Source organism: Mobula birostris, chromosome 8 (assembly GCF_030028105.1).
Source record: "Mobula birostris isolate sMobBir1 chromosome 8, sMobBir1.hap1, whole genome shotgun sequence".
Taxonomy (NCBI): Eukaryota; Metazoa; Chordata; class Chondrichthyes; order Myliobatiformes; family Myliobatidae; genus Mobula; species Mobula birostris.
The window spans coordinates 86,772,014-86,794,853 of record NC_092377.1 but is presented as its reverse complement, the minus strand read 5'-3'; the positions used below and the strand labels follow the sequence as shown (position 1 = coordinate 86,794,853).

The 22,840-nt window shown below is 40.2% G+C and overlaps 1 protein-coding gene across 1 annotated transcript in view; it reads left to right on the top strand.

Annotated features, from left to right (window-relative positions):
• cfap61 (cilia and flagella associated protein 61) overlaps positions 1-22,840 on the top strand; it is a 177,344-nt gene that overhangs the window by 16,330 nt on the left and 138,174 nt on the right. Inside the window, exons 4-8 of the mRNA XM_072267103.1 lie at positions 7,215-7,291; positions 7,807-7,874; positions 7,997-8,120; positions 16,915-17,047; positions 18,841-18,994. Of these exons, the coding sequence (XP_072123204.1) occupies positions 7,215-7,291; positions 7,807-7,874; positions 7,997-8,120; positions 16,915-17,047; positions 18,841-18,994 (556 nt within the window). The remainder of the gene's footprint in view (positions 1-7,214; positions 7,292-7,806; positions 7,875-7,996; positions 8,121-16,914; positions 17,048-18,840; positions 18,995-22,840) is intronic.

The window sequence follows — 22,840 nt, the reverse complement described above, 5'->3', positions numbered from 1 at the left end:
CATCGCTTTAATGGACTTCCTGAAGGTTTGGATAAACCTTTCAGCTCACCCATTCATTTCTGGGTGGTGAACAGCTGACTTGAATGATGCCATTTTTCTTCCTGAATGCTTGGAATTCTTCTGTCATGTGCTGTGGTCCGTTGTCACACACAATTCCTTCTGGTAAGCCATTTCTGACAAAGATAATCTTCAGAACGGAGGCACTCTTTGCTGAGGTTGTTGATTTCATTCGTATAACCTTTGGGTACCTTGAATGAGCATCCACAGCAATCAGAAACATGGAGTCCATCAATGGCCCAGCAAAGTCAATCTGTACTCTTGCCGTTATCACAGGTGTAACAGTGCCTGTGGTGTGTATTTTGAACTTTTTGGCATCCCGTACAGCCTTTGGCCATGTTTCAATCTGTTTATCTATTCCCAGCCGCCACACATAGCTCTGGGCGAGACTCTCATCTTGACTTAATACAGGTTTTCTAACATTCTGGTGGGCAATTTAGAGGGAATCACAACATGAGATTCAAACATCAGTGTTCTTTGACATACTGACAGTTGGTCTCGTCTCGCTGAGAACTCTGGAAGCAGGATTACCATGAGCTGGCCATCCTTGCATCGTGATTTCCTAGACTTTTGACAACGTGGAGTCATCCCTTGTTTCCTTTTGTATTTTGGAATTTGTTACTGGCAACTGGTCCACCAGTGCGGCATAGAACGCTTCTGCTGGGTCACAGTATGAAGACTTTTCTTCAGCTGCCAATAGTGGAAGACGTGACAAGCCATCAGTGTTGCTGTGTGGTTTGGTACCCTTGAACTCTATGTCATAAGTGTGGGCTGCTCAGAATCGTACCCAACGTTTAACCGGACAGCAATCATCATTGGAATTTTCTTCCTGGGATTGAAAATGGACAGAAGGGGCTAATGATCTGTCACTAGCATAAACTTTTGTCTGTAGAGGTAGTGGTGAAACTTCCCCATTCCCCATACTAGACTAAGGGCCCCTTTGTCGATCTGTGTGTTGTGATCTGCACTCGTCAGTGATCTTGAAGCAAATGCAATTGGGTGTTCAGATCCATCTTTCCTATGTGACAAGATGGCTTCAATGCCATAAAGGGATGCATCACACATCAATTTTATGGGTGGGGATGGGTCATAATGGATGAGCAGTTCATCAGATGTTATTAGTCTCATTGTTTCCTTGAAGGTTTTTCACATCTTTCTGACCATTCCCATTTTGCTCCTGTCTAACAGTGCATTCAATAAATGTAGCACTGTAGCAATGTTTGGGAGAAACCAGTGGTAATAGTTTACCAGGCCCAAGTAGGACCTGAGTTGTGACACATTTTCAGGTTTGAGTGCCTGTAGCACTGCTTCAGTCTTCCATTGTGACTTATGTAAGCCATGCTTGTCAATGACATGTCCACAATATAAGATTTAATTCTTGAAAAACTCACATTTCTCTCCCTTTGTGTGCAGACCATACTCACTCAGCCTAGTAAGCACTTTCCAAAGTTCTGGAGGTACCCTTCACCATTTTTGTCAGTCACGATGATGTTATCAAGGTAACATTGTGTTCCTGGGATATCTTGGAGCACTCTTTGCCAAATCACTATGGCCAATGCAATGCCAAAGATGAGACAATTATACTGGAACAGTCCCTTGTGAGTGTTAATTGTGAGGAACTTCCTGCTTGACTTCTCAATCTGTATTTGCAGATAGGCTTGTGACAAGTCAATCTTTGAAAACCTCTCCCCACCTGCCAAAGATGCAAAAATGTCTTCTATTCACGGCAGGGAATATTGCACAGTACCCAGCACCGAATTGACTCTCACCTTGAAATCCCCACAAATGTGAACGGCTCTGGCCTTCCCTTTCTTGATTACCAGGATAGAGGCATGGCCCAATCACTCCATACAACCTCAGAGTGAATTCCAGATGTTTCCAAGTTCTGCAGTTCAGCATCCACCTTAGGATGTAGTGTGTAAGACCTTATGGAATCTTGGTGTTGCTGTTTCATCCAGTTCAATTCTGGCCTTCGTGCCTTTGAGTTTACCAATCCCCTTCTCAAACACCTTCTCATTAGTATTTAAGCAGCTGTGCCAGTGTCTGGTTAGTGTTACCATTTGGGCTACTGTTGCCTGTTGATGTAACACTGAGAGCTTTAATTGAGTGCCAGTCTAGTTGGACTTTTCTCAGCCACTCATATCCAAAAAGTGCTGGCCCTCCACTTTTCAATACATAAAGCTCTAACTGTTGTGTTTGGCCTCCATAAGTCACATTTACTTTCGGTTTGCCTTACTTTCTGCGTAAGTCTTTAGTATCACAGAGGTCTTCTCTAATGGTATCTTAGAAAACAGTCTGTTGTAGTCAGCCTCTGGAATTATGGACAAAGCTGACATTGTATCCAGCTTCATTTTCAGTTTTACACCAAGCACATCTGTTGTGATCCAAATGATTTTGTGACCTGCTTCAGTTATACCATGCAGTTCTAGGCATGACAGTTTACCTTTGTCAGACTCTACGTTGTCTGATTCTGTTTTACATTCGGTAACTTTATGCATTTAAGTAAATGCATAAATGTTTTGTTTTGAGACTTTTTAATTGGTTGTGCTTTTTGCCTACCTTGCACATTCTCTCTATGTGACCTTGTCTGTGACACTTCCTGCAGATTTTTTCTTCGAACCAACAGTCATTTGCATCATGGGAGGATTTGCCACGTCGATAACATCCTTGGCTTTTTGCAACATTCAGGGACATCTTGTGCATTTCAGAATCAGAATCAGGTTTATTATCACCGGCATGTGACGTGAAACTTGTTAACTTAGCAGCAGCAGTTCAATGCAATAAATAATCTAGCAGAGAGAGAGGAAAAAAAATAATAAATAAAATAAAACATAAATAAACAAGTAAATCAATTACATATACTGAATAGATTCAAGATTCAGGATTCAAAAAACTTTATTGTCATTCTAACCGTACAATAGACAATAGGTGCAGGAGTAGGCCATTCGGCCCTTCGAGCCAGCACCTCCATTTGCTGTGATCATGGCTGATCATCCACTGTCAGTATCCAGTAAATGCCTTATCCCCATAACCTTTGATTCCACTATCTTTAAGAGCTCTATCCATCTCTTTCTTGAAAGCATCCAGAGACTCGGCCTCCACAGCCTTCTGGGGCAGAGCATTCCATATATCCACCACTCTGGGTGAAAAAGTTTTTCCTCAACTCTGTTCTAAATGGCCTACCCCTAATTCTTAAACTGTGGCCTCTGGTTCTGGACTCGCCCATCAGCGGGAACATGCTTCCTGCCTGCAGCGTGTCCAATCCCTTAATAATCTTATATGTTTCAATAAGATCCCCTCTCAGCCTTCTAAATTCCAGAGTATATAAGCCCAGTCGCTCCAATCTTTCAACATGTGACAGTCCCGCCATCCCGGGAATTAACCTTGTGAACCTACGCTGCACTCCCTCAATAGCAAGAATGTCCTTCCTCAAATTTGGAGACCGAAACTGCACACAGAATTTCTAGGTGTGGTCTCACCAGGGCCCTGTACAGCTGCGGAAGGACCTCTTTGCTCTTATACTCAATTCCCCTTGTTATGAAGGCCAGCATGCCATTAGCTTTCTTCACTGCCTGCTGTACTTGCATGCTTGCTTTCAGTGACTGATGTACAAGAACACCTAGATCTCGCTGTGCTTCCCCTTTTCCTAACTTGATTCCATTTAGATAATAATCTGCCTTCCCGTTCTTACCACCAAAGTGGATAACCTCACATTTATCCACATTAAACTGCATCTGCCCACTCACTCAGACTGTCCAAGTCACCCTGCATTCTCAATACATCCTCCTCACATTTCACACTGCCACCCAGCTTTGTGTCATCGGCAAATTTGCTAATGTTACTTTTAATTCCCTCATCGAAATCATTGACATATATTGTAAACAGCTGCAGCCTCAGCACTGAACCCTGCGGTACCCCACTGGTCGCCGCCTGCCATTCCGAAAGGGACCCGTTAATCGCTACTCTTTGTTTTCTGTCAGCCAGCCAATTTTCAATCCATGTCAGTACTCTGCCCCCAATACCATGTGCCCTAATTTTGCCCACTAATCTCCTATGTGGGACTTTATCAAAGGCTTTCTGAAAGTCCAGGTACACTACATCCACTGGCTCTCCCTTGTCCATTTTCCTAGTTACATCCTCAAAAAATTCCAGAAGATTAGTCAAGCACGGTTTCCCCTTTGTAAATCCATGCTGACTCAGACCAATCCTGCGACTACTATCCAGATGTGTCGTAATTTCATCTTTTATAATTGACTCTAGCATCTTTCCCACCACCGACGTCAGGCTAACCAGTCTATAATTCCCTATTTTCTCTCTTCCTCCCTTCTTGAAGAGAGGGACAACATTAGCCACCCTCCAATCCACAGGAACTGATCCTGAATCTATAGAACATTGGAAAATGATTACCAATGTGTCCACGATTTCTAAAGCCACCTCCTTAAGTACCCTGGGATGCAGACCATCAGGTCCCGGGGACTTATCAGCCTTCAGACCCAACAGTCTATCCAACACCATTTCCTGCCTAATATAAATTTCCTTTAATTCATCCATTACCCTGGGTCCTTTGGCCACTATTACATCTGGGAGATTGTTGGTGTCTTCCCTAGTGAAGACAGATCCAAAGTACCTGTTCAACTCGTCTGCCATTTCCTTGTTCCCCATAATAAATTCACCCACTTTTGTCTTCAAGGGCCCAATTTTGGTCTTAACTATTTTTTTCCTTTTCACATACCTAAAGAAGCTTTTACTATCCTCCTTTATATTCTTGGTTAGTTTACCTTCGTACCTCATTTTTTTTCTCTGCGTATTGCCTTTTTAGTTACCTTCTGTTGCTCTTTAAAAGTTTCCCAATCCTCCGGCTTCCCACTCGTCTTTGCTATGTTATACTTCTTCTCTTTTATTTTTATACTGTCCATTACTTTCCTTGTCAGCCATGGCCTCCCCTTACTCCCCTTAGGATCTTTCTTCCTCTTTGGAATGAACTGATCCTGCACCTTCCGCATTATTCCCAGAAACACTTGCCATTGCTTCTTCCCTGGTAGGGTATTGTTCCATTGAACTTTGGCATCAGCTCTGCAGGGCAGAATGAGACAGCGTTTCCCAGGAGCACTGCAATCATAACATAACAAATGCAACACTAAATAATAAACATAACAATAGATAGTAAAACACAACAGCCACATGTCAGTTAAAATCAAGATTAAAATAGATTAAAAATTGTGCAAAAAGAGAAATACTGTATGGAACGCTCGCTTTGCCTAGTGGCATGATCTCGGGGGTGGCACCCCCTACCCAGCCAAACTTTAGCGTTCTTGTTTGGGTGGATGCTGCGTGTTGTGTCCCCTGTGTAACATCAGTACCCCAAAATAACATTCAGTCCACAATGTGCGGTTAAACGATTAAGATTTTATATTTAAGTATGGGGCTAGTAGAGAAACGAAAGAAAAGGAAAACAAATAAAAGGCGCAAATAATCTCATAAACATGTCCAGTGCACGAACGTTGGAGCTCACGGATTCCCTTTCGCTGATCCTCCTTCACTAGTCATTGACCCCTGGGCTCCTGCCCTGAGCCCAGGCCCAGCCGGTCCGGCAACCATCTCCTCAAGCCATGTCTTCTGTCTTCGTCCTCCGCACACCTTCTCCCCAAGCCTGCGCAGACTAACAGCTTTCACACGGACAGAAAGAATAACATCTATCGCAATTGGTTAGCAAATGAATAGAAGTCCTGTTATCACTAATTATAACCCAAACATGCTGCTATGGAGAACCACTGCCTCAGCAGTTAACAGTACAGAGAAGCCATTTTATTCACCTTAACAGTAACATAAAAGAAGAAACCCTTACACTACTTGATCCCGTAGATGTATATTAAAAAAAGTGAGGTAGTGTCCAAAGCTTCAATGTCCATTTAGAATTTGGATGGCAGAGAGGAAGAAGCTGTTCCTGAATCGCTGAGTGTGTGCCTTCAGGTTTCTATATCTCCTACCTGATGGTAACAGTGAGAAAAGGGCACGCCCTGGGTGCTGAAGGTCCTTAATAATGGACGCTACCTTTCTGAGACATTGCTCCCTAAAGATGGCCTGGATACTTTGTGGGCTAGTGCCCAAGATGGAGCTGACTAGATTTACAACATTCTGTAGCTTATCACATTCTAACCTCCTTTTCTATAGTTTTTCTGCATCGTTTGCTGCAGTCTCTAATGATATTGCAATGGTTAATGCCTGTTCGAAGATTAGATCTCCTTCTGCCAGTAGCCTCGATTGAGTGTTTTGACTATGCATGCCACATACAAGCCTGTCCTTTAAAAAACCAGAAAGTCCATCTCTAAGGTCACAGTACTGGGAAAGTTTGCTCAGTTCTGCATTGTATTCAGAAATGTTTTCAACTTTTGACTGGTTCCTTTTGTAAAATCTAAATTTCTCAGCTGTTGCCAGTGGTTTAGGGCTCAAGTGATCTTGTAAAATTGTAACAATTTTGTTGAATGTCTTGCTGGCTTTTCAGGGGTTACTAGGTTGCGTAAGAGATTGCATGTCCTTGCACCTGTTAAGCCAAGAAGTGTGGGGGCTTTCTTTTGCTCTTCCACGTTGTTCATGTTCCAGTATAGATCAACCCTCTCAATATATGACTCCCAGCCTTCATTAGTGCTATCAAATTCATCAACTTTCCCGACTGAAGCTATTGCCATGTTATTTTTACTTTAAATTCAGTGAGTCTTTCACTGTCACTCACAGGTCCTTTGGCGTTCTCGTGCTGTTTAACTTTCTCTGTTTTGTCCCATAACTGTCGAAGCAGTTTGTGATATTTTCTGACATTCGGGTTCGTACTCATTGCCAATTTGTTGTGTCTGTGCACAGCTACATATATAAAAGCACGCATGAGGGGAATGGCTTTAATGGGAATATTAACATTGTAGTGAGAGAGAGAGAGAGAACAATGCGCATGCATAGACAACAGATCAATACTTAATGCTAAGGCGGGGGGGGGTTTCATTGCTCTAAAACAAATAGACCCATATGTTTTACTGCTATCTCCAAATTTATAAGCATTGGCATGTTTTGCCAGGAGAAATATGACAATGTAACCTTTTATACTGCTTTTAATTCTATTACAGATGATTTATGTTTGTATAAAAATGACACTTTTAATATTTTGGCAGCCGTTGAACACACTTTTTATGCATTTGTTTGTGGCTAAACCGGACTTTGCAGCTGGTTGTGCTAGAGAGATTATCAGGTAGGTAGAGTTTTTTAGTTATAGATTCTGCATGCACTCTATTTCATCGATATTCATAGATATTATATTAAAGAATAAAAAGAGTGTGAACCTCTTTACTTGGGGAAGGTGAAACAAGGAAAACAAATGTGCCACTTATTTGACTGTACGTTTTAAGTTTGTGTTGGCAACACCATTCAAGTGTGCTGCTCATCATAAGCTAACTACACAAAGTGTACCCAGCCCTCAGTGTATCTGTGGTTCCCCCCAGACCCAGTACTGTATTTACCATTGCAGTTTACAGGCATGGAATCAGGAACAAGCTGACTACACACTACAGGTAGCCACAAAGGCAGCCCTTTGTCTATTTGTTTTCTGCCATACTTATGGTTAAAGTTGTGAAAAGTTGCTGTACAAATTAAGGCTATTATTTATCCTGTTGCAGTTTGTGAATGACATTTGATTTTCTGCTTCATGAGGAAATGTCAAAATATATAATTATGAAATATATTAATTTATTTCTGCTCCTGCTTCAGGACTGTCTTTAATGCTGTTAGAGAACTACACTTCATAATTCTTTCTGTTGAAAAGAATGTCAGCCTGGGTAAATTTAATTTTAATTTTATTTTCAAAAGTCTCATTTGTTATGTTCAACTCTGATAAAGTTTCCTTGTTTTAATACAATTTTGGAATTCATTTGTCTTTTCTATCTTACTTTCACCCCAGATCCTGCAATATCACTTCTGTTTGCACCCTTGCCACAATTTAGGAAGACAGATAGTCTGCACTATACAGTCACTGTGTGTTACAGAAAGGACTATGTTCCAGTATTACACATTCGAAAAGCCAGGTAATGTTTCTTTAATGGATATCCTTTCTCTCTCCTTACTGTAGCAATCACCATTCTTTCCAATAATTGGATATGTATATTTTCTGGTGTGATTTTTAACAGAGCAAGACAGAATAAAGAGAAAAAAAAGAACTTCATAATGGTTTTCATTTTCTAAGACCTTTCAAAGTAAATTGAACTCAAGTAATTACCTTTGAAGTGCAGTTACTCTGTAGAATAAGTCAAATATGGCAGCAGTTTATGCACATCAAAATACACCAAATATGTGGAGTGTAATAACTGATTTTGTTCTTTGTGTGATAAATGTTGACTAGGTCATTGGGAGAACTCTCAAATAATCCCATGGTATCTTTTCTGAACAAGTAGTGTGTGTATTCAAAGTATACCTGCACATGTATTTTCAAAAGTGCATATACATGTTTAGATATTAAATACTTTATGAAACCACTGTACAATCTAATTGCATTGATCTTGTGGAATAATTGGTTTTAAACATTTAAATAAGGACTGCACTTGGAAATTTTTAATCTGGGAGATATAGTTGAGACAGTTTCTTTGTTTATCATCTTCCATTATTATCATGGACCTTTTTTTTGTGAAGACTTGCTCTTCTAATAGAAGGTTTTATGGTAGTATTATGAGCCTTCAAGAATACAATCCAGACTGATTTATTAAGATGGTTTTATAGGGTACATATACAGTATTTACATCCTTGTAGGGGGTCAATGTGCTCTTCAGCTTCTCTGCTTATTGTGACTAGCAGCAGAGGGCACTAAGTACGATCTTAAAGAATGCATTCCATGAGATTTAAATTCATTTTAAGATTAGTTCGTGAAACTACATAGAGAATGGAAAAAAGACTGGAGCAAAACATTTTTACATTTACATTTTGTAAGCCTGCTTCTGAATATGTTACATCACTGCAGGAACAATTAACAACCTATTCCTGTTGTAAATATATTTACCTTTTACCCATTATATATTTATGACATTAAAAAAATCTAGCACCCCTAAGCCTGTGGCTGTCATAGCACTTCACAGAAGGAATTATTCAAATCTTGACAACAGTTGCTTTTATAACAGTGGTTTCTGGTACCATTCGGTGGTTTCGGCCTGGAAACTTAATGCTTATGTTATAATTTTTTTTCCTGGCTTGAATGACTTCATTGATCTAAATCTGCCGCTCTGCAAAGTATCCTTTCTAATCTTACAGCAGTGAACAGTTGAATTAAGATAAATGAGCTATTTGAAGGCTCGTTAAAGACTATCTGTCCTAGATGAACAGTTTAGGACAGTGCAGTAGGTGGTCATCAAGGGCATTGAATTCCAAATGGAAGAGTTAAAGGTTGTTCTGGAACTGCAAATAAAGTCGAGTATGGAATATTTCAGTCTCTCCTGCTAGAAACCCAAATATCCCAGAAATAAGTGAAAATGCCTTTAACTTACTTTTTCCTTTACACAGCAAGAAGGCACTAATTCCTGCATTGACTGCTTAGTCCTGTAAGTGGCAGTGATTTGACTAACAGCACAGCAAAGTGCAAGAACAGCAGGATCCAATGTCAATGGGGTAGCAATACTCTGGTCCTCTTGGGTAAAGTTCATCACTATGTGGCCACTCAGGACCTCACAGAAAAAGTACAGCTCATCAAGGCTCATTTGTAAATCCAGAAAATACTGGAACACAGCAAAGAGCAATAGATTTTCCTTGGCCAAGCTAGTTACTCCTGTTAAACTGTATTTGAGGCTGAAAGAAATGTAAGAATGAACTCCAAACGTACATGGCATTACTAGCACATGCTAACCTGCTGAAATGAGAGAATTGATTCATGAGGTCTTCAAGCTGTTAAACAACTTCCCAAGATGCATTAAATTGACTGTGATCATAATGGCACACAATCAGGCAAAAATTTCAGTGATTCCAAAAACTAACAGCAGATAAGGTTATTGAGTTACTTGCAAAAACTGCAGGGCACAGTTTCACATCTTGGCCCCATTATTATCTTGGAGTATGACTTCTTTATGTCCACCCTAGCAGAGTTCAAATGATTTCAATGATGAGTTGGTACAACTTGAAGAATACAGTATGAAAATATACTTAATTGCATTATGCTTGGAAGTGAGAAGAAAATATTAGCAGAGCTTAGCAGCAAAGCATTTCTGAGCTGAGCGTATTCTGGGAGCTGACTTGATGAATATCGAATTTCCTACAAGAGCACACGGTTAGTTCCAGTGGGGATAGGTTGAGATTTAGTCAATAGCAGATTTCTTCTGTTGAGTCTCAGCTCTCAGCCTGCACCAATCGGAGGTGCAAAGGGAGTTGTGAGTCCAAGTGAAGAATTTCCTAAAGGTTAACTTGCAGGTTGAGTCTGTAATGAGGAAAACAAATGCAGTGCTAATACTCATTTCAAGAGGACCAGAATATGAAAGCAAGGATGTAATGCTGAGGCTTTAATAGGCATTGGTCAGACCACATTTGGGATTTTGTGAGCAGTTTTGAGCCCTGTCTATAAGAAAGGATGTGCTGGCAATAGAGGGGTCTGGAGAAGTTATATGAGGATGATCCCGGGGATGAAAGGCGCTTGATGATTCTCGGCCTGGATTTGCTGGAGTTTTGAAGAATGGGTGGAGGGGGAAATCTCATTAAAAACTACCAAATATTGAAAGGCCTGAATAAAGTGGAAATGGGGAGCATGTTTCCAGTAGTAGGAGAATCTAGGACCAGAGGACACAGCCTCTGAATAAAAGGGCGTCCCTTTGAAACAGAGATGAGGAGGAATTTCTTTAGCTAGATGGCGGTGAATCTGGAATTTGTTGCCACGGATAGTTGTAGGAGTCAAATCATTGGATATACTTAAAGTAGGGGTTGATGAAGTTCTTAATGAGTAAGGGCATCAAAGGGTACAGGAAGAAGGCTGTCAGATGGGGTTGAGAGGAGATATTAATTTGGTTGTGATCAAATATTCAAGCAAACTTGATGAGCTGAATGCTCCTGTGTCTTATGGTCTAATAGTTTTTGCTATATTCCATGAACTGGAAGCATTAGAAAATCTCCAGAGTCGCTTCGATGATTTGGATGATTGAGCATAACATGAATGTTTCCTGGTGGACTCTAGTATACGATTGTGTACCTAAAATATGAAGCAACGTCCAGCATAATTTCAGGTTGATAACATCACTGTCAGACATCAATCAAGTTGGACTAATTATGTAATCTGCACAGAAACTACAGACAAAATTAGCTTTCTATAGTTCTTAGTTACTTCTGCTTACTTCTGGTCTACCATAACTGGACACAGACGGGATTCTCTGTGGCCTCTTCATTGAATCTAAGTAGTTTTTCCAGGCATATGATTTCAATGCTTTTTAACATTTGGAGATCCTGACAAGATATTTAAATAATTAATAAATTTACTTAAACCATTGTTACATTTTAGAAATAAATTTAAATGCACATTTTTATTATGCTGTATTTTAACTTTTTAGTGAAGGTTAACAACCCCATTCAATGCACTAAATGTACCAGCTGATGTCCAGAGATGGGCAGTGTGCAGGTTCTGAAGGGAATATGCTTTGCATGCATTGTACCTAGACAAAAATTCTCAACAGAATCAGCCTGTAACCAGAACTAATATTATAACATTCCTCCATTTTAAAAAAATTACTCTGTGGTTTGCAGAATCCACAGGATACCTTACAGCAACTTAACCAGGTTAGAAATTGTACTTTCTCCTATGATTTTTAATACTACTATTGGGAAGGAGATATAGGAGGCTGAAGACCCACAGTCAAAGATTCAGACATTGCATCTTCTCCTCTGCGCTCAGGTGGCTGAATGACTTACAGACCCTACCTCATATTATTACTTTTGTTTTTTGTATTGATCATTTTCTTTAGTAATTTTATGTCTTTGCACTGTACTGCCATTGCAAAACAACAAATTTCATATCATATAAGTCAGTGATAATAAATCTGATGCTAATTGAGGAGGAGAAGGATAGGAATAGCAGTAACAAGGAAAAGCTATAATCTCCTAATGGACATATATAGCAGCTTCTTCACTGTTAGTTGGGTAAAAGACTAGAATTTGCAAATGACATCATTATGGGAGCCAAATTATAACAAACATTGCAATAATTCCTGTCGATGAGTCACCACTTCTTTTTACAGGAACTGAAGATGAGTGGTAAATGTAAGATTACTTTCATCACCCACTCTCTAGGAATTAATCTGTTAATGGCTATTCTTTGGATTTTAGTGGTAGGTAGGGATTTAACTGATCTCTGCTGTAGACTTTTAGATTTGTACAGAATAGAAATGGGCCCTCTCAAGTGCCCTTTAAAAGTTCCTTCCAGTCACCTGAAACTTATGCTGTAGTTTATTTTGTTTGTTTTGTTTCTGGTGCTCTTACCATTTGGAAAAGATTCTGACTATGTACCACCATTCAAGACCCCAGACAGTCCTTTCAGATGAGGCAGTATTTCACCCGTGAATCTTTTGGGGTTCTCCTGTATGCAGTGCTCCCAATATGGCTTCCTCTCTATTGGTGAGACCCAATGTAAATTAGAGGAACGCTTTGTCAAGCAACTCCACTCCATCCCCATTCCTGTTCTGACATGTTAGTCCACGGCCTCCTCTTCTGCCACAATGAGGCCCCTCTCAGGGCGAAGGAGCACAACCTCATATTCCATCTAGATAGCCTTCACACTGATGACATAAACATCGATTCCTTCAATTTCCAGTAATTTTACCCCCTTCACCATCCCTCTTCTTCCCTTCCTCACTCTGGCTCCCTTCTTGCCTCTTCTCTTCTCCTCCCTTCCCCCTTGGTGCCCTTGCTTCTTCCCTTTCTCTCATGGTCTACTCTCTTCCCCTGTCGGATTCCTTCTTCAGCCTTTCACTTTCTCCACCAAACACCTCCCAGCTTCTTACTTCATCCCCCTTTCCCCACCCACCTGGCTTCATCTATCATCTTTTAGCTTGTACTCATTCCCCCCACTCACTCAGCTTCTTATTCTGCTTTCTTCCCCCTTCCTTTCCAGTCCTGATATAGGGTCTCAGCCCAAACTTCAGCTGTTTATTCACTTCCATAGATGCTGCCTGACCTGCTGAGTTCCTCCAGTATGTTGTGTGTGTTGGTCTGGACTTATTCATTGAATTTTGTGCAACACCAACTTTGCAATGAAATTATCAACCATATTTAATACTTCAGTAACTCGCTTATAAAATTAGACAATTTGAAGTGAAGGAGTCTGACGCATAAGTAAAGAGGAGTGCATGAAATTATAAGAGGCAAAAATAAGGTAGGAGAATGGGGTTGAAAGGGATAATAAATCAGCCGTAATGGTGGAGTAGTATTGATGGTCTGGAAGACCTAATTCTGCTCCTATGTCTTATATTACCAAAATGTATATGATCACAATAAATCAGCAGGAGATTAAGGATCACCCTGCTGAGGAAATTTTAAAATAGGTGTGTGTGTGTGTGTTTGTTTGTGTGTTGGGGGTGGTGACAGATTTGCAAAGGTAGTTAAGTAAATGTTCTTCCTGATGCAAAATGCATATCTCTTGTGTAATTAACATGTTCAAGGCTGACTGAGTCAACATTGCACAATGTTAAATACTATTAATTTGTTCATTTTGCATATTTCTGGTACTTCATTCAATTTGTCGAGTTGTTTGAGTCATGCAAAAAATGTGGACTATGGTTTGTAATTTAGATTGGAAATGAATGGGTGATTATGGCAATGAAGAAGTTGCCAACATGCATCACAATTTTGCTGCTAATGTTTCAAGCCAGAGTGGAGAAAACCCAGTAAAGCCACAAATTTCTGGCACCGCTATGGAAATCGGCACAGATGTAACAAAATACTACAACCATGGTGCATCCCTGGAGATTCTGAAGTTATCTTTGACTAGATACTTATCTATATTTATTAAGCTCAGAAAATTTTGAACATAGAACATATACATCTACAGCACATTACAGGCCCTTCGGCCCACAATGTTCTGCCGACCATGTAACCTACTCTAGAAACTGCCTAGGATTTCCCTAGTGCATAGGCCTCTATTTTTCTAAGTTCCATCAACCTATCTAAGAGGCTCTAAAAAGACCCAGGATTGTTATCATGGGTGACTCTAACTTCCTGAATATTGATTGGCACCTGATTAGTTCCAAGGGCTTAGACGGGGCAGAGTTTGTTAAGTGTGTCCAGGTCGGGTTCCTGTCACAGTATAATGAGAGGCCGACTAGGGGGAATGCCGTACTAGATCTAGTATTAGGTAACGAACTGGGTCAGGTCACAGATCTCTCAGTGGATGAGCATCTGGGGGACAGTGACCACTGCTCCCTGGCCTTTAGCATTATTGTGGAAAAGGATAGAATCAGAGAGGACAAAGGGGTCCCTGAAAGTTGCCTCACAGGTAGATAGGGTAGTTAAGAAAGCTTATGGGGTATTAGCTTTCATAAGTCGAGGGATAGAGTTTAAGAGTCACGAGGTAATGATGCAGCTCTATAAAACTCTGGTTAGGCCACACTTGGAGTACTGTGTGCAGTTCTGGTCGCCTCACTATAGGAAGCATTTGAAAGGGTACAGGGCAGATTTACCAGGATGCTGCCTGGTTTAGAGAGTATAGATTATGATCAGAGATTAAGGGAGCTAGGGCTTTACTCTTTGGAGAGAAGGAGGATGAGAGGAGACATGATAGAGGTGTACAAGATAATAAGAGGAATAGATAGAGTGGATAGCCAGCACCTCTTCCCCAGGGCACCACTGCTCAATACAAGAGGACATGGCTTTAAGGTAAGGGGTGGGAAGTTTAAGGGGGATATTAGAGGAAGGTTTTTTACTCAGAGAGTGGTTAGTGCGTGGAATGCACTGCCTGAGTCGGTGGTGGAGGTGGATACACTACTGAAATTTAAGAGACTATGATACAGGTATACGGAGGAATTTAATAGCCTCTGGCTATCCACACAGTCAATGCCCCTCATCATCTTATACACCTCTGTCAGGCCGCCGTCCATCCTCCGTCGCTCCAAGGAGAAAAGGCCAAGTTCAATCAACCTAATCTCGTAAGGTATGTTCTCCAATCCAGGCAACATCCCTTTAAATTTCCTCAGTATTCTTTCTATAATATCCACGTCCTTCCTGAAGTGAAGTGACCAGAACTGAACACAGTACTCCAAGTGGGGTCTGACCAAGGTCTTATATAGCTGTAACATTAACTCAGGGCTCTTGAACTCAATCCCACAGTTGATGAATGCCATCATACTATATACCTTCTTAGCAACACCGCCAACCTGCGCAGCAGCTTTGAGTGTCCAATGAACACGGACCCCAAGATCTCTCAGATCCTCCACACTGCCAAGAGTCTCACCATTAATATTATATTCTGTCTTCAAATTTGACCTACCAGAATGAACCACTTCACGCTTATCTGGGTTGAAGTCCATCTGCCACTTCTCAGTCCAGTTCTGCATCCTATCAATGTCCCGCTGTAACCTCTGACAACCCTCCAGACTATCCACAACACCCCCAACCTTTGTATCATCAGCAAACTTACTAACCCACGCTTCTACTTCTTTATGCAGGTCATTTATAAAATCACAGAGGAGGGATCCCAGAACAGATCCCCGAGGAACACCACAATTCTAATTTGACTCCATTTTGATATGATATTAATAATTCTTTAGTGTGATAATTAACATTTATGCCTTGACTATGTTACCTGTTATCTTCAGTGAGGTGGGAATTAAGTATGCTTTCTCTAGTTTTGACTACTTAGCTGAAATCTTCAGAATGTTTATACCATTACAATCATCTTCTTGGAATTTCAACTTGCATTCTCCTTGAGATTACAAGGAATGGACATAAATTGGGGAGGTCCTCTAATACTTCAACATAGGCTCCATCAGTCCCCTGTTATCCGTATTTCCACTGATGGCATTCAGCAGTGAGCACCTTGCTTGTAAGATGTGAAGGCATGGTTTCCCTTGCTAGCTTCAGTGGGCACTGGGCTATCATGAAATTGAACCCTGAGGATCTATACTAACACAATAAACAGCAGAAGATTTGGAGATTGAATAATGAGGTGGGAGAATTAATGTTATGTATGAACTGCTCTGATCAAAAACACTATGTTAACTGATATTTCCTAGCAATCTTTGTCTTCCACTGAGTCTAATCCACAAAACAATTAAACTTCATTTCCTCAAACCCCTAAACTCTGAAAATTCAGAGAGAATAATACAGCCAAGGAATTATTGCAAATAGACTCATTTGTTTCGGTATCTGGTTGGCTGCCAGTAACTTGTGGTGTTCTGCAAGGGTCGATGTTAGGTCCACTACATTTCACGTTATATGTTAATGTTCCAGTTAACAGAATTGATGGCACTGTGGCAATATTTGTGGACAATACAGGGAGAGGTAGAGGGCCAGGTAGTGTTGAGGAGACAGGGATTCTTAAGAAGGACTCGGACAGGTTAGGAGTACGGGCAAAGAAGTGGCAGTTGGAATATAATGCAGAGGTGTATGATCATGCACTTTTGTAGAAGGATTAAAGGTGTAGACTATTTTCTAAACATGGAACAAATTCAGAAATTGGAGGTGCAAAAGGACTTGAGAGTCCTGGTGCAGGATTCTCTAAATGGAACAACCAGAGGGAACCCACGCAGTCACGAGGAGAACATATAAACTCCTCATGATCATGGGTGCAGTAAAGAATTTGTACATTATAATGCAAATACCACTTATCAAGACACTTGAGTCATTGCTGAACTGAGATCTTTGGCTCACCAGGATAGAGGATCATGATGATATCACTCCTATCTTCAATGAAATGACTGACACACTGAGAACCCTTTATGGTGACTACTTCCTTGCAGAATTAATAGAAGCTCAAGATGAAAAGAATCATGCTGCTGTCTGTGAGGTCAGTATTTTGCCTTTCAAGTGAAATTTTTTTTGTCTTATAAGCACTTTTCAGGTTGGGTTAAATCATTTGTAAGCTAATTTCATTTTGCATTTGGTTCTGCTTACATTATGTAGCTATTGTAAAATGATTAAAAAAAAGCTATAGAAAAATTGCTAGCACGAGAGTCTGCAGATGCTGGAATCCAGACTAAGAAACAATTTGCTGGAGAAATTCAAAGGATTGAACAGCATCTGTGGTATGGGGAGGGGTGCATAAGTAGGGGAGATGGGGAGAAGAATTGTCGCTGTTTCAGGCTGAAGTCCTGCATCAGGACCACAGATACAGCTCGGTGGGCAGAGTTCCTCCAGCAGGTTGCCTGTGCTATAGAAAAAGTATTGGAAGCTCCAGTGAATAAAATGAAGAATTTTAAATCATATTGTGTAGAGAGGTATTAATAAAAATCTAAGTTGAAGAGGAGGCAATATATAAAACAAGTAGAAAACATTATATTATTTGCTCCTGTACTTTACAAGATGATTTTTAAAATCTTTTTGGTTGCAATGGTGGAGCTTCTAATTTTTCTTTTCAATTCATTCAATGTCTATTGACCACCTGTGATTCCACAAATGGTTGGTGATAAGACACATTGAACTGCTGAAGTTAAGGTAGTAACGGTTTCCTTCAGTGCTTTTAGCTAGGGTGACCAATATTTTGACCTACAATTTTGGAAGATGGGTGATATATTTAAACCAGGACTTTTGTTCTTGTGAATGTACCACTTTGAGCTTTCTAGTGGTGCAATTGAGAACTATTTCCAGAAATACTTTGACATATTTCTGTATTGCAATTTGTAGATGATGCATGCATATTGAACTGGTGGTGAAGTGAGTGAATGTTTAGAGTGATGGCTTGGGTGTCAATCAGTGCACAGCTTTGTCATGGATGGTGTTAAGCTTCTTAAATGTTGTTTGGACAGTACTCTTCTGAATAAATAGAGGGTATTCTGTCAAATTCCTGACAAAACCAAATGCTGACTTCATTTGGAATTAATAGTAATGAAGTAAATTTAGTAAGAAGGAAATAATGATCCAGTTTCAAATGTGAGAACATAAGGAATAGAAGTAGAAGTAGGCTGCTATAGATTAACTCAGATCGTCATTGATCTTTTACCTCATTATCGCTTTCCTGCACCACTCAATACCCTCTAAATATCTAGGAATTTTTTGGTCTTTGTTTTGAGCGTGTGCAGTGATTGTGCCTCCATAGCCCTATTAGGTAGAATGGAGTCATCTACTATTTTTAAGCTCTGGATCCTAGTTCCAAATCCTGCTGAAGGAAACTTCATCCCCACATCTTGCTTTTCATGTCTCCAAAGAACTTTGTATGTCTCCTAAGATCATCTCTTATCCTTTCAAGACTATACGCAGCATGGCCTCTCTGCTTAATCACTCCTCATAGAACAAACTCAGCATCCCACAAGTGAATTTCATGAATTTTTTTGTGCTAGGAGAATTTGCAGAGCCAGAATAGGTATTGAAAACTCTACATATAGTACTCTGTACTTATTGGCACACATACACATATTGAAACCCATTTTGCCAGGGCTACGTGAGGCAGATTCAATAAGCTTGTGAGATTCTTCAATGTCAAATTTGCTATAATAACATAAGATGAGAGGAACATTCTTGGACTTTTAGCTAAGCAATTCTCCTTTTTACAAATATTTTAGAAATAGCTATAACATACTGTAGATGCTTTCTTTAGACATGCAAAGGAACCAATGATTCAGTCATGTTTCTATGTACATACAGGTAAACAACACTGCCGTTGGTTTTATAAGTGTGTGCAGCGAAGTAAATGTTGAATTACTGAACAACTGTTTTGATTTGCGTCCATTTCATGGTCTTCGTAAAAATCCTCTTAAGGAAGTGAATGCACCACTTCCAAGAACAGCAGAGCCACCAGGTATTAACCATCCCTTTGTCCAATAAGCTCTAGCAAAATCATTAACTGATATTAGTATTTTTTATTGTTTATTCCAAAATCAGAATGTTAACTGTGTCCAAAGTGACACTTGAAATCTTGGGAAAAATGTCATTTCAGTTTTGTAGTCTGTTGTAGAAATAGATATATCAGATGAATGTGTACTGGACATAGGTTTAATTTGAGAGGGGAAAGATATAAGAGAGACTTAAGGGACACATTTTTCACACAGAGTGGTATCTATGTGGAATCAGCTCCCAGAGGAAATGGCTGAAACAGGTACAATGACACTATTTACAACAGTTGGACAGATCCATGGATTGAAAAGGTTGAGAAAGTTATGGACTAAACACTGGCAAATTGGATTAGCTTGGTTTGCGCATGAGCCAGTAGGGCCAAAAGATCTGTTTCTGTGCTGCGTGACTCTATGAAGAAATTGAGTATGGGAGGAGGGATTCAAATTCATGGGGCATTAAGACCAATAAAACTAGACTGGACAGGCATTGATAGGACTAGGACAAAGTGTTTTCCAAGTACATTAATAATGTGGTCATGATGTGTTTAAATTAAAGTGGAAGGAAGAGGAAAGTAAAGGAATGAAAGGCAGAAGATAATATGCATTATGCCATTTAGAGTCAAGATCAGGAGAAATTTCTTCACCCAACATGTGGTGATCTGACAGAATTCCCTATCACAGAAGGGTGTGGAGGACTAATTACTTCCTACAAAGTGAAACCCAATAGTATGAATGGCAGCGATGCTTCATTACCAGATGAACTCAATGCCTTCAATGCACACTTTGAAAGGGAGAACGCAACCACAGCTGTGAAGATCCCTGCTGCACCTGAGGACCCTGTGATCTCCGTCTCAGAGGCCGATGTTAAGCTGTCTTTAAAGAGAGTGAACCCTTGCAAGGCAGAAGCTCCTGATGGAGTACCTTTTCAACCTCTCACTGCTATGGGCAGAAGTTCCCACTTGTTTCAAAAAGGCAACAATCATACCAGTGCCAAAGAAGAATAATATGGGCTGCCTTAATGACTATCGCCCGGTTGCACTCATATAGACAATGATGAAATGCTTTGAGAGGTTGGTTATGACTAGACTGAACTCCTGTCTCAGCAAGGACCTGGACCGGTTGCAGTTTGCCTATCGCTACAATAGGTCAACAGCAGATGCAATCTCAATGGCTCTCCACATGGCTTTAGACCACCTAGACAACACAAACACCTACGTCAGGATGCTGTTCATCAACTATAGCTCAGCATTTAATACCGTCTCCCCAATCCTGATTGAGAAGTTGCAGAACCTGGGCCTCTGTACCTCCCTCTGCAATTGGATCCTTGACTTCTTAACCGGAAGACCACAGTCTGTGCGGATTGGTGATACCATATCCTCCTTGCTGACTATCAACACTGGCGCACCTCAGGGGTGTGTGCTTAGCCCACTGCTCTACTCTCTGTATACACATGACTGTGTGGCTAGGCATAGCTCAAATACCATCTATAAATTTGCTGACGATACAACCATTGTTGGTAGAATCTCAGGTGGTGACGAGAGGGCGTACAGGAGTGAGATATGCCAACTAGTGGAGTGGTGCCGCAGCAACAACCTGACACTCAACGTCAGTAAGACAAAAGAGCTGATTGTGGACTTCAGGAAGGGTAAGACAAAGGAGCACATACCAATCCTCATAGAGGGATCAGAAGTGGAGAGAGTGAGCAGCTTGAAGTTCTTTGGTGTCAATATCTGAGGATCTAACCTGGTCCCAACATATTGATGTAGTTATAAAGAAAGCAAGACAGCAGCTATACTTTATTAGGAGTTTGAAGAGATTTGGCATGTCAACAAATACACTCAAAAACTTCTATAGTTGTACTGTGGAGAGCATTCTGACAGGCTGCATCACTGTCTGGTATGGAGGGGCTACTGCACAGGACCAAAAGAAGCTGCAGAAGGTTGTAAATCTAGTCAGCTCCATCTTGGGCACTAGCCTACAAAGTATCCAGGACATCTTTAGGGAGCGGTGTCTCGGAAAGGCAGCATCTATTATCAAGGACCTCCAGCACCCAGGGCATTCCCTTTTCTCACTGTTACCATCAGGTAGGAGATACAGAAGCCTGAAGGCACAAACTCAGCGATTCAGGAACAGCTTCTTCTCCTCTGCCATCCGATTCCTAAATGGATATTGAAGCTTTGGACACTACCTCACTTTTTAAAATATACAATATTTCTGTTTTTGCGTATTTTTAAAAATCTATTCAATGTACATAATTGATTTACTTGTTTATTTTTTTTCTCTCTGCTGGATTATGTATTGCATTGAACTGCTGCTGCTAAGTTAACAAATTTCATGTCACATACCGGTGATAATAAACCTGATTCTGATTCTGACTTTATATTGTATGTTCATAAAGAAGACAAATATATTTCTTAAAGCTAGAGAGAGCAAAGATTATGATGGACAGTTAATTTGTGGAGCAGACACAAAGGGATAAATAGCTTATTCTTGCTCCCATTTTAAATGTATCCATTTTTAAAAAATTGTATTCAAAATAATGTTTAAAAATAAATGCTTAAGTTTTCAAAGAAATGGACCCAATAAATCCTGTAAGGATGTAATTTGGAGTAACATACACAAAATGCTGGAGGAACCTAGAAAGAACAGGCAGCATCTATGGAGAGGAATAGAGCTAATGACTCGGGTTGAGACCCTTCATCAGGACTCAAAATATAATTCGAAGATTTTACACAATGTTACACGTTTTCTCACCACAAAGTTATGACTAATGCAGTGCTGTATGAATCAGTGCTTGAGACGTTACCCAGCATTGGGCCCATACAGTCAGTTATAGATATCCTGTTTTCTAAACTGTTGCAAAATAGAAAACTCTTGAAAGGCTCAGCAAGCCAGGTAGCATTTGTGGAGAGGGTGTCAGGCTTAACATTTTGGTATTATGAACTCCTGTGTGAACTAGAAGGGGAAGGTTTAGTAGCCATCTGATGGAGAGGAAGTGGAGAAAAGAACTGATGGGAAAAGTCTGATAGGCTGAAGGGCAGGAGTGTTAAAACAACACAAGGGATAATAAAGTAAGGTAAATATGAATGATTATATACCAAATGTACCTGTAAGAGTAGAATCCTTGAATTTTATGAATGCGTTTAAGAAAATTGAAAATGTTAATAAAATCTGATGATATTTATTGTTAAGCCTGGTAAGTAATAATATGTATAACTGACAGATGAGGTGTCTCCTAGAACTATGTTGAGAGTTGTTGGCATGGTGTAGGAGTCCAAGAAAATGAAAAGCATAGCGGGGATAAGGTTGATAATTCGTTTGACACATACTCAGAAACCCATGGTCACAATGGTGGAATTTTTGGAAGTATTTAGAAAAGTGATGATTCATGTGTATTTGTTTCAATATAAGAGAACTTAATGCATAGTGAAAGTTAAGTACTAATTGCTTGGGAAGAGTATTTACTGCCCTAGACTTGGGAAAAGAAGATGACGAAGGTGATTTTATCTACTTTAGTGGCACTCAGATGATGATGTATGATTAAATTAGGGAGTGGAGGATGTAATCTTTATTTCAGAATTGTGTAAATTGGGAAATGTGTTTGTTGTTGACATTACGCATGGAAGGTATAAGAAAGGATAATCATTAAAATATGCCAATTGGTGGAGTAAAAGTGGATGAATCAGTCAGCCTGGAAAGGGGGTGGGGTGGAGCTGATCACAGAGGACAGAAATACAGAACGTTGGAATGATACAGGCTTGTAGTTTTGGAGACTATAAATCTGGGATCAGATAGGAAATTTCCTGGGGAGG